The 13,185-nt window shown below is 42.2% G+C and overlaps 1 protein-coding gene across 3 annotated transcripts in view; it reads right to left on the minus strand.

Moving 5' to 3' along the window:
- The window catches only part of BTBD1 (BTB domain containing 1), a 30,163-nt gene that overhangs the window by 15,384 nt on the left and 1,594 nt on the right, over positions 1 to 13,185 (minus strand). The window contains exons 2-5 of one of the 3 annotated variants that reach the window (XM_033919877.1): positions 11,707 to 11,754; positions 9,062 to 9,103; positions 4,965 to 5,121; positions 2,453 to 2,558 (exon numbers count right to left, since the gene is read on the minus strand). In XM_033919877.1, coding sequence (XP_033775768.1) covers positions 2,453 to 2,558; positions 4,965 to 5,121; positions 9,062 to 9,103; positions 11,707 to 11,754 — 353 coding nt within the window. The remainder of the gene's footprint in view (positions 1 to 2,452; positions 2,559 to 4,964; positions 5,122 to 9,061; positions 9,104 to 11,706; positions 11,755 to 13,185) is intronic. The other 2 variants (XM_033919875.1, XM_033919876.1) reach the window with 2 other exon arrangements.

The following is a 13,185-nucleotide window of genomic DNA, read 5'->3' on the forward strand; positions in this document are numbered from 1 at the left end:
GGCCAGTGCCTCACCCCTCCAATTATGTCCCCAGTCAAGGTCAGAGAAGGAAGCGAGATCCCTTCCAGATGAATAGTACACTTCCCCCTCCCCATTCGCGGTTTCATATAATCGCAATTTTTTTCTGGGGAGGGGGAAAATTTTAAAAAACAGTCTAAACTTTAAAAAACCCCATATTTTTTCCTTCCCTGCCGCCTTCCCGGCCTTACCTGGTGGTCTAGAGGGATTTCGGGGCAGGAGCGATCTCCCTACGCTCTTGCCCCGTGCAGATCGCCATGAGGAAATGGCTGCTGGGAGTTCCCGTAGACTCTCGAGACTACGTCGAGAACTCCCAGCAGCCATTTCCTGATGGCGATCTGCATGGGGCAGGAGCGTAGGAAGATCGCTCCTGCCCCGAAAGCCCTCTAGACCACCAGGTAAGGCCGGGAAGGCGGCAGGTAAGTGGGGGTGGGTCAGAGCCGGATAATCACAAATTTTCACCATTCGCGGTCCGGCTCTGCCCGTATCCCCCGCGAATGACGAGGGAGAAGTGTAGCTTGTTTAGAAGCTGATCTATTAAAGTGCTTTCCCTATCCTGTGCCTGTGGGTAAAGAAACTTTAGTAAATCCATCCCTTAAGGTGCCTTGGCAAATCACTAGCAGAAGAATACTATACAGGTCCTGGACCTGATGGGCCACCGTGTGAGCGGACTTCTGGGCATGATGGACCCCCGGTCTGACCCAGCAGAGGCAATTCTTATGTTCTTAAGCCAGCAGTCTTCTTTCCCAAAGTATTCTCACAGTTGTATGACTGCGTCCAGAGGCATAATTAAGGGTGGGAGTGGGGCCAACCACCCCAGGCACAATCTTGGTGGGGGCACCAGCACCTTGCCGCGCCCCCTTCTCCCCAACCACCTCTAATTCTTCATCAGAGCAAGCAACTTCTCCGGCCCGGTTCCTCGTCGTGAGCCAAAAAGTGACATTAGAGAGAAAGCCAAAGCTGGTGTGAGCAGCAGGTCAGAGAAGCTTCTCGCGCTGGCAAAGATTTAAAGAGATATGGAGAGGAAAGGAGGGCATAAGTGTGGCGTGGGGGAGAGGGAAGGAGGGCATCTCCTACTCTCACTACGTCACCAACCACATTCCCTTGATAAGAGAAGCAAAAAGCACATTGTCATGGCCTGGATCCCTACCCGGATCTCATCCCCTCTCCCCTCCCTTTACCCAGTCACTCTTACAAGTCACTTTCAGGCATCTACTGTGCCTGGGAGTCTGACACCTTATTCCCTTTATCTTGCTATATGCAGAGATGCCTCATAGTGTGTGTCTCGTGTTTTCACCACAATTTGGTGCTTTCTAATCTTGAGCTGACAGTACAGGAAATTCAGGAAGTTTGGGAAATCAAAGTTTCAAGTCTCGCAGTGTTTGAAACTGCAAGACCAACCTGAACTTCTTGTACCATGTGGCTCAAACTTAGCTAAAGCCAAATGAAGGTGCAAACATGGGAGAAACACTGAAGCAGCTCTGCCCAACAAAACTTTAGGGGTCATGTATTCCCGGGCATTAGGGGGCAATTTCTAGGTGGCATGCATACCTGGCACCTGGGATTTGTCAAGATTACCAACTGCCACATTATCCAAAAACTATATAAGCACCTCAGGAGATATTTTTCAAAATATCAAAGGTAAAAGGGACAATTCCATAACTTGACACCTTCAGTTAGGTGTGCCGATTCCACCCACTAAGCGCCAAATCTGTAATGGCATTTGTGTAGCAAAGTCTAATAGATGCTGGCATTGTCATCTCGAAGCTGGGACGTTGGATCATTTACTGTACTATTGTCCCTTGATACTTAAATTTTGGAGATCCATCTGGGATCAAGTGAAAAATTTATTGGAAAATCCGGTGACATTGACATACGATACCATCTTATTTGGTACGTTATGAGATCTAAAAGTCAAATATCTGCTTAGAATAAACTTGTCCTTATAATGACAGGGGTTGCCATGCAACTTATTTTGAAGAATTGGAAGAACGGGGATAGGTTAAATTACACATTCTGGTGGGAATCCCTTTGTTATATTTTTAAAATGTAACGTTTCATGGCCATATAGCAGGGACGTTACAGGAATTTTATGGATGTTTGTGAGCCATTGGCTAAATTTTGTAAGGAATGATAACAGATTTTATTTCATTAACCCGTAAACATACACATCCAGGGTGGTTGAGACGGAAGGGAGTTGTACTGGAATTTGATTAAGGGAATTTATGGATAGTTTCTTGAAGGTTTTTATTTTATTTGAATATTATGTGGGAGGGTGGGGGGTAAATATAACTGTACATTAATGTATGAAAAGTTTATTGTGCTTTTCTTGTAATATTATATGTATGTGAATTACTTGTTGCACAATTGTAGTTTGAAAATTCAATAAAGATATATTTAAAAAAAAGAAATGATAGTAAGCTGAGCTGCATACCTATGTCAATATCAGTAAAGCCTTCTGCATTTATTGCATCCATTGTACTCTTGTCTATAGTATCTAGACAAAGACTAGCAAGCTGAGGTTCATCAAATAATCGAGCCTATGGATGAAGAGAGATATAGTTAAGAAATTAAACAGAAAGTATCCTTTCAATGTGAACACTTTCTAAGGAATGTTAAATGAGTAATGCAATTGTATTGGTTCATGGTAGCTTTGCCACTACCAGTTCTAGAAATTTGAACCAGCAACCTCATCGCCACAGAGATCACAACTCAATAGCCGTGCAATATCAGCCACAGCTGGGTTTCTTGGTTCAGGTTCCCAAGCCTGCAGTCTTGGTTTCTTTGTCTTTCTTTTTTAAATTCTTTATTTAATAATTTTATTCTAATTACTCTCACTAAACCCCATAGTCAACATTGAATGCGATTCACAATCTTAATAAACTAATAAAAATAATGCAACTTATCCATCCTACTATTAAAGAAATCATACTTCATTACAACACATAATCATCATTGAATGTGAGTCACAGTCTTAATAAACTAATAAAGATAATGCAGCTATTAAAAATAACCCTATCCCCTACCTCCCCAGGAGACCTGGATCTCCTATCTATCAAAATAATATATTCTTCAGTAAACTTCTTTTTCTATTTGAATATAACTCTCCTATATATCATTAAACTTTGCCCATTGATTTATTACTAAGGCCGATAATCTACATTTCTCACAAACTACTCCCAGGCGTTCCCTCAGATCTTTTAATGTAGGGACATCTCGCATGTGCCATTGCTGAGCCAATGCCAATCTGGCAACTATAAATGCCAAATCCAAAAATTTAAATTGAGAGGGTGTTAAACCTTATATTTTTATTCCCAACAGTACCCTTTCTTGGTTTCTTTGTCAAAGTTCCCAAGCCTTGAGCAGGTAATTGTCTGGTTCCCAAACCAATGATTGGGCAGCATAACCTAACTTAGGTTCCCAAGCCTAAAGTGGGCATCTTCTATTGGTTCCCAAGTCGAAGTTCTGACTGTCATTATTCCTTCATTGCATTTTATTGAATTTACGAACTACATTTGCCAAAATAGTTTCTGAAAACTGATATTGTTGCAAAGATGGTGTAACCGACGGAGAAGTGAGCATGGAAATGAGATGTTCCAGCACCCAACAAATGCCTTGCCTTTTAGGCCAGTAAAATGAATTAGCAAGGCCATGCGGCGTCATTTTCTTTCATTAATACCACAACAATGAACCTGCCCAAATTCAGAGTGCTACTCTGCTGTCCCTAAGTCATCTCTCGATGGCAAGCGCTTGGTGAGATATGACTCTACCCTATAGGTTCTCCATCCCCTATACTCACTTTGCTGCCCTTTTTCGGTGCTTTTACTCTGGGCTGCTTTACAGCTCTAAGCAAACAAGATTTGATTGGGTTTGCCTAGTTTAGCTCTTTTCTCTTTGAAAGGAAATGATGATACTTAAAGCTGCCGCTGGAAGTCATGAATGCCATTTTGACTATGCAGACAACACAAGCAGGAGCGCATAGGGATCTCTCCTGCCCCAAAAAGGCACTAGACCAGAAAGGCTTCTTAAGGTAGGCCCCTCATTGAACATATGGGGCATTCTTTGCAAGTGGTACACACATTTGGTCACTTTAACCCCCCACTCTCAAAAGCCCTACTGGGGGGCAGAGATAAATCCAGCTGCAGAGAAACTGCAGCAGGACCTAACATGACTGATACAGGCATCAAGACCATAAGTCCCAATGCCACTGCAGGGGCAATCGTAGTCAGAATCAGAACTTGATGCATTGCAAGAGGGGCAAAGAGAGCCAACAGCTAGGCCGACTCCCACAGACAGCTAGTCTGCTGGCATTGCCAGTGTGGGTATGGCCTGGGACTAAAGGCGATTCTGCCTCTCCCTTGCCTAGTTCTTAGATGTACGGTCTTTTTTATTGCTGCTTAAAGAAGCAGCTGTTTTTCTATTTTTTAATTAGCTTTAAGGTAATAAAGCTAAACTAGTCATCCAGGGAGGCCAGGGGAGAACACCTGCTAAAGGTGAAGGAAGAAAGAAGGACAAGATAGGAACCAAGCCTTGAGACTCATCAAGTTACTGCCTGTAGATGACTGACTTGGGACTATGGAGCCATGCTCCACCCTTTACCAGGTCTTGTCTACAAACCTGAAACTTGGGAGCAAGGCCATTAGGCTCAAGCAAGAAGGTACTGCCATAACATGCATGGCTGGGAGCTAGGACAGGGATCAGGTACACCAACCTGTGCACGCTACCAACTGCTGGTGACAGAAAAAAATACTGAAGTTTTTCACAGAGCACTAACTCTTATACTGGTAATGCTACTGGGAAAAAAAGTCAGCTTCTCTATCTCCATCTGCCGATAGGAAAGGAATACAACCCAATAATTAGGATGGTGCAGCCCAGATGCTAAGGAATTTTTTTTTTTTAAACTATATTTCTCCCCAGTGGCACAGAAACTAATTTTGCAGAATTACCTGAGTGAGGAGCATGAATGCATTGTCTGCCCGAAGATGTTTGGTGAGAAACTCCACACAATGAGCTTCCAGTGCAGGGACTGCATACTTCTTTGCAGTATACAATGTCGTCATCACTGTTTCAGGACCAATCTGAACTTCATCTGAATATAGAAACCTAGAACCAAAGAACAACAGTCAAATGGCTAGTATACAAGTGAATAATAACTAGAATGACAGATCATGATTTGAAAGCAATTACTACAAACACCATCAAAGGTGCTAAAATGTCAATGGCAGATATTTATATGTAACTACAGTACAGGACACTAAGCACATGGTTTAACATACTAGAAACTCAAAAACAAAAATTAAACAGTATGGACCCCTATGATACGACAACTGCAGTACCCAAAAAGTGGAGAAAAAAAATGCAACCATATAATTCAACACAATCAAGTCATGCAACATGGGGCTCGCCACAGTCATAGGTCTCTCAAAAAACCCCACAGTATATAATGTTCATGATATTGTCCATTCAGTAGAAGGAAGAAGGTGTTGATGCCCATGTACAGGTCACTGGTAAGGCCCCACTTGGAGTATTGTGTTCAGTTTTGGAGACCGTATCTGGCAAACCTTCTTAAACACAGGAATACACCAGGACTAAATTAATCCGCCACAACAGAAAACAGTTCACCAGCATAAGTAATCCTATATGAAGATATATTGTAACACAATGTATGTAAACCCTATATTGTAACACCGTAAATGTAAACTGTACCCCGTTCTGAGCTCTTTGGGGAAGACAGGATATAAATCTAAATAAATAAAATCAGACCTTTATTGTAGAGATACACACAGGACTCAACACAGACAGAAGCCTTCATCAGGAGTTCAAACAAAATCTGCTCGCTTCTCTTTATACTTCCAAGAAACCCCCTCCAATCAGCAAGACAGAGTGCATGGGGAGGGGTAGTAGCAGGAAGTAGCACACAGATGGTATCTGCTGCTGGAAGTACCATCTGTGTGTTACTTCTTGCTACTACCCATCCCCAATGTACTCTGCCAGATTTTATTTCTTCATTCATTCATTTTCTATACCGTTCACTGAGGGGAGCTCAGAACGGTTTTCATGAATTTATTTAGGTACTCAAGAATTTTTCCTTGTCTGTCCCGGTGGGATAATAATCTACCAGGGGCAGTGGTAGGGAGGGGGGGGGGGGGACGGGACACCCATGTGACTTGCCCAGGATCACAAGGAGAAGCATGGGTTAGAACCCACAACCTCAGTGTGCTGAGGTTGTAGCTTCAACCACTGTGCCATACTTTCCCAAAAGGATGACTACTAAAGTAAAATCATGAAGCAAATAAAGACAGAGGAAGAAGAAAGGAAGAACAGGAAGATATACTTCAAGAAAGCATGGGATAGGCACGTGGGATCTCTAAGGGAGAGGAAGAGATAATGGTTACTCTGGATGGGCAGATTGGCATCATGTTTCTATAAAAACTTGTATTGAAAAATCTTGTACTGAAATTATGGCAAATTGTAACCCATTAACTGTATATTATATATGTTAACTTGTAACCCATTCTGAGCTTGTTGGGGATAACGGGTTAGAAAACAAATAAATAAATACCTATGAGATATTTAAATGCCTAACTGCACAGGGAGTCATAAGATGAGCACGAAAGGGAGGATATACATGAAATATTTCCTTAAATTATTCCTTGTATGGAAAAGGTGGTGAATCCACAGAAAACCTTCCTAGTGGAAGCAGTGGCAGCATTTGATTCAAGGAAAGAAAAAAAAAAAAAAAAAGACACGCAGAGTGGAAGGGATTCTAGAGCTCAGTAGTTTGTTTTTGTTCATTTGAGGATACAGTTTAAAATCCTGGCTTTTAACATATACCGTAGACACTATATACCAAAGTCCCACTTTACCTAGGCTCCCTAATTAACCCTATACTCCATCCAGCTTGCTTTGTTCTTCTAATGATTGTTAGTTGTAAATTTCACCTGTATCATTTTTTCTATACTGTACAAATACTCTAGAACAATGTTTTTCAACCTTTTTACACCTGTGGACTGGCAGAAATAAAGAATTATTCTGTGGAACGGCATCGGTCCGTGGATCGGCGGTTGAAGAACACGGGGCTAAGTCGTGGGCCAGACCACGCCCCCATAATAGTACTAATTGCACCTCGCACGTCCCGTGCCTCATCTGGAAGCCTTCCCTCTGACGTTGCAACATCAGAGAGAAGGCTTCCGGTTCAGGCACAGGATGCCCGTAGGAGCCACTGCCCGTGGCTTTATGCACTGAATCAGTGAGGAAAAGGGAGCTGGCTCGAAGATAACGCCACATCGATCGCACTGTGGACCGGCAGTTGAAGAACACTGTTTTGGGCCTGATGCATGTGCTGGCCTTGTGGACCGGCAGGAAATTTCTGTGGACCGGCACTGGTCCCTGGACCGTTCATTGAAGAACACTGCTCTAGAAGGCATATCTTCCTTCAACAGGTTCAAAACTGCCTTGAACTCAAGGATTTAGTGGATCTTAGACATTGGGAAATGTAGCAGACTCAAGTCTGCCTGCTTATACAGTACTTCCATGTAACCTATTAGTCTGACCTTCAGCTACCCCTAATACTCATTTGTGAAAGAAGGTATTTGAATTTAGCTTTTGCTGTTTCCATTTGTAACACAAGGCAAAGGCTTGAAGCGGTCCAGAGGAGGGCGACAAAAATGATAGGTTTGCAACAAAAGACGTATGAGGAGAAACTGGAACAGGGGGAGACATGATTCAGACAGACAGGGGAGATATGATTCAGATGTTCAAATACTTGAAAGTTATTAACGTAGAACAAAATATTTTCCAGAGAAAGGAAAATGGTAAAACCAGAGGACATAATTTGAGGTTGAGGGGTGGGAGACTCAAGAGCAATGTAAGGAAATTTTTGGAGCTACAATGGAGATTAAAATTGAGCGATTTTAGAGGTGGGGGAACCTAACCGCAACAAAACACTGAAAGACCTACCCCCCCCCCCCAAATTTGTTTGCCAGTCTGTCAACCTGTGCCATGTTATGTGCTGAAAGCTGTAAACAGCTTACAGGGAGAACCTCTGCCTCAACAAGCCTGAAATTTGGACTGCTTCTTGGGGCCAATGAATTGGCCAGAGACCTCAAACCTCCCCCCCCCCCATCACCACCACCACTGGCCACGCACACGCAAACAGGGGGAGGAAAGCAGTCGGCCCCGATCCTGGAAAAACCGCCATGGAGCCACTCAGCCCACTGTGGATGAACCTGGGGGTGAGCCTTGCTCCCAAGGGAATGGTCCCTGAGCCCCCAAACTGTTAGTGCGGGCTGCCCAAATGGGTGCACTGAAAAGCAGTCTGCCCCTTGGAAACAGACCCTCGACCTCAGAGTCTGTCTGCACTCTCCCGCAGCAAGAATTGTCCCAAGAATGGAATCCTCTGCAACATCAAAAAGCCTCTCAAAAAGGCAGAATTTAAATGAAAAGAAAACACAAGCAAAAAAAAAAAAAAAAAAAAGACAGGCTCCTACCATTTCGCTTATAGAAAGACAACTAAGGAATTGGAGGACAGGATGGGAGGCGGAGCAAAAGAATGCTAATTAAGTTCCCTATAAGAATTCTTGGGAGAAGGGACTGACTACCCACACATTCAGACAAAGTGTCTGTCACACTAGAAGAAAGGAAGAAGAGCTTTTTTAAATCTTGTAGACAGTAAGTAGGGTGGATAAATAAAATACCGTACTTTTTTGATGAAAAATCAGTTACATTAAAGTCCAAATGTTATTCATCATGAAATAGGGATTCGTTTTAAATTATGTAGCATGAGACTGTATACTCATGCAATGCTTAAATTATTTAATAAATGAATTTCATTAATCCATTCATGTCACGGATAATTTTTCTATCTAGAAAATAATTCTCACAGATGCTTGGGTGTTGCATTTCTTAAAACTGTGAACTTCTGTCTGCAGAGATAACATGCCTCTTCATAGCAAAACTGTTACATAATATACAGAGTTAAGGAAAAAAATCCTTAGCCCCATTGTTCCTTTACAAATCAACGTACACAGAATCAACCCCTTACCTCTTTTTATGTATGTTTAACCTGTAACCCGTTCTGAGCTCCCTGGGGAAAACGGAATAGAAAACGAAATAAATAAATAAATAAATTAAGTGCTAAGTTTATACAGTATATCTGCACAAGGAGCCAAGAGTGAAGGGTAAGTAGTAAAACTGAAAGTGAAACCTTTTGAGCAGAATACTCCACTTGAGATTCTTGTGTGTATATATACTTCCCTCTCCCTATTCGCAGTTTCGATTATTCACGTTTTTGTTTCCCAGCCCCCCCTCCCCCCCCCCGAGAATCGCTCGTTGGTAGCCCACATCGAAAAAAAACAGCCCCGGGACTTGGATCGAGGCGAGGAGGGAGGCGATCAGAGGATGAGTGGGGCAATTGAAGGAGGAGGAGGCGATCGAAGGAGCACGGACCTTACCTGGTGGTCTAGCGGTAATGCGGGGCAGAAGCGATCTTCCTACACTCCTGCCCCGTGCAGTGAGTTCCTGTGGTCTCACGAGACTACAATGGGAGTTCCTGTTGTAGTCTCGTGAGACCAAGGGAACTCACAGCACAGCTCTGCACAGGGCAGGAGTGTAGGAAGATTGCTCCTGCCACGCATCACCGCTAGACTAACAGGTAAGGTCCGGGGGTGGGTCAGAGCTGGCCCAAAAGTTATTTGTGAATTTTCCCTATTCGCGGGCCGGCTCTGCCCCTATCCCCCGCGAATAGGGAGGGAGAAGTGTAATCTGAGGTTTATCATATTCTTAGTGAAAATATGTAATGGCAGCAGGCCGTAAGAGAGACCCAGTTTGGTAATATTTTAATGAAGTTCCTCTACCTTTCAGTAAGGTGGGCATGCATGCAAAATATAAACAATACAACAAAGAAATGCAAGGCCAGGTAGCCTGAATGAAACATCATGAGAAGTCCTTGAATGAAGATGAGAAAAGGAACATGTTTAACAGGCAGGATCTTCAGGTTGGTAAATGTTTTGATTTCATCATATTTCTTAGAGCAGTGGTTCCCAACCCTGTCCTGGAGGACCACCAGGCCAGTCAGGTTTTTGGGATAGCCCTAATGAATATGAGAGAGATTTGCAAATAATGGAGGTGAAAGGCATGCAAATCTGCCCCATGCAAATTCATTAGGGCTATCCTAAAAACCCAACTGGCCTGGTTGTCCTCCAGGACAGGGTTGGGAACCACTGTCTTAGAGTGTGCCTTGAGGAACTGTCATATTTGAGCAAAAATATATTACTCCATGTTACCGTCATTTTGATACAGTTGTTATGAAGAAATAAAGAGTTGAAACAAGCAAATATTCCTTTTCTGGGCAGTACTGAGTGGCAGTAAATACAATGAGAACCATGATTTAAATCAAGTCTGACTAGTGATTTAACCACCCAATCAAAGATCTGGGAGCTTCTTTTCTGTTAAGCTATCTGTGTAGATGCTTGATTAAATATTTGGGAGTTAAATGTGTGTTTTGAGCCAGCTCAATTGAAGAGGTTTTTTTGGACATGAAAAAGATTTCCATGATTACAGACAAATAGGGCTCCTTTTATCAAGCCGCACTAGCGGTTTAAGGCGCGTTAAACTGCCGGCCACGCTAGCCGCCAATGCCTGCCTTGAGCAGGCGGTAGTTTTTTGGCCAGCGCGGGGGTTAGCGCATGATTAAAAGTCACGTGCGCTAACCCCACTTGCACGGCTTGATAAAAGGAGCCCATAGTTATCAGAAAAAAAACACATTAATGCATTTTCCTAGGTTTTTCCTATTAGTTTAAATGGCTCCACTATTAATATTGCCATCTCTGCCCTGTAAGGTTTTGTGGACTAAAACAGGAGTATATTTGTTGTGGTTGTAATTTAGATTTTCTTCTGTTTTTTTATCTGTTATTCTTTAAAGAAGTGTAGTTTTAGCATATCCAAGTAATTTCAACTGTGCTGTCTACAGTTTGTATTGAACAGTTCACCATAGATTCCTTTAGGTTTTGTACTGAAAAACAAGGACTCCTCAGAATGGCTAAACACTATTGAACTTACTCTGAGTTATACTGGCATTTGTATGAGGCTCCTATTCAGTTAACTCTTATTTCTATAATCTTAGTGTTATCAGCCAGACTCTGTAGTTCTTGAACAACTTTCTTTAATAACATGAAGTAAAGAACACTAACAACTGATGAATTCAAGGCAGTTCAACTTTCACAGAATCTTCTCACTCTACTAGCCCATCCTATTCAAGGTATTAAAGGGAAAGCAGGGAAAACACTGCTCCAGACTTAGATATTGCAACCTAAGCTGTATTAGATTGTTAGAAATAAAGGATGAAAATCTGGTGGGAGAATAATGCTAACTAAACTCAGGTTCTCATATAGCCAAGCGGTCTACAAACATGGCAACTGTTCTCTCTCACACTGAAGGAGGAGGCTGGCTTAAACTCTGTAGTTGCAGCCTAGTTCTCTAGGAAAAACAAAGCTTTCTGAGGATTTAAATCCACAGAGCACACTTTACTTATACATCTAGCACAAACACTTAAACTTGTTCTTATACAAGAAACTGAGTAAAAGCCCATATAAAGTGGGGGCAAAACAACAGTGGCCCATATGATCAGAATGTGTGTGCATAGCCTCATGCAAGCTGCTTAAATATTTAGCTTGTTATAACATGATTTACCTTATTTTTCGTTCTATTAGACAGACCCGAACACAGGACGCACCCCCCCTGTAGAGGAAGAAAACCCAAAGAAAAAAAAATTCAGCCCACCGCCCTGCCCCCATCTGGAGATAGGACAGGGTACAAGACAGGTCTAATAATAATAATAATAATAATAACTTTATTCTTATATACCGCCAACAATCTTGCGACTTCTAGGCGGTTTACAATGAAGAGAAACTGCACAGACATCGAATTACAGAGTGTAGCAGTGAATATCTGATAGTAGCAACAATAAAAATAATAACAACAGTTTATATACTGCAGGACCGTGAAGTTCCATGCGGTTTACAATGAATTAGAAAAATTCCATAAATTGAAAGGAACATTCATAGTTAGAGATTAGAGGTTAACAGTTTACAAGATCTAATTTGGGGAGGGATTGCGATGGGGGCTATTGTCCTGATTCGTCACCTAGGTATTTCGAGAACAGGTATGTTTTTAGGTGTTTCCTAAATTCAATGGTAGGCAGCCCCCCCCAGGCAGGTCTAGCAGGGTAGGCAGCTCCCCCCCGGGCACTTTTTTTTAATCCAGGCAGTCCAGCGCGCTCTCCGCACTCCTGCCTCACTGAACGGCTGCTGATCTGTTCCGGCAACAGTAGAGTGATGCACAAGGCAGGCATGAGCTTTTCGCATGCCTACCTGGTCCTGCACTACTCTCTGAATGGCTGCCATCAGTTCTTGCTCCATAAGATGCACTCTTATTTCCACCCACTTTATTTTTTTTGGGGGGGAGGGGGTGTGCGTCTTATGGAGCGAAAAATACAGCAAGTCATTAAAATGCAAATCTTTTCTGAAATCTCTAACTTTTCTCTACAGATCTAATTTTTACCTAACTAGCTAACATATACACATTTGATATGAAATGGATCTTTCCCACATATTTTAACTGCAATATAAAAGTCAGGTCACCTTGAAATGCAGATGTGGCTTATGTGCGAGAAATCTCTAAGGATCAAAATACACCCTGGAGATGCACAATAAGTCTACTTTTCAAAACAGCAACATTATTAAAACTAGTTATGGGCAGATGTTCACAAATACATATCAAATATGCAGGGTGGAAATTTTCAAAGCATTCTTGCTTGCTGGCCTCCAGGTCTACATGTCTCCATCCTTAACTAACCCACAGCAAAACTTGGAAATATTGCTCCCTTCAGTGTTTGCACAGGATTAAAAAAAAAAAAAAAAAAAAAAGACAGGCCAATCAGTCCAATTGTACACATGAACATTAAACATTCTACAGATAAATCCCAGTTATCAATCATACAGACCTGACTGCCAGTAAAATGATCCTTATCTAAGTCAGTTGTTTCCTCTTTGGTCAGCAAACATTTTGGGTAAATAAGAACACAAAATTTCCATTATCCAGCCAAAAATGTTTACATGTCAATGCAAAAACGTTGCTTTCTTTACAACTTTCAGTAAAAACATGCAGATC

The sequence above is a fragment of the Geotrypetes seraphini genome, chromosome 14, assembly GCF_902459505.1.
Source record: "Geotrypetes seraphini chromosome 14, aGeoSer1.1, whole genome shotgun sequence".
NCBI lineage: Eukaryota > Metazoa > Chordata > Amphibia > Gymnophiona > Dermophiidae > Geotrypetes > Geotrypetes seraphini.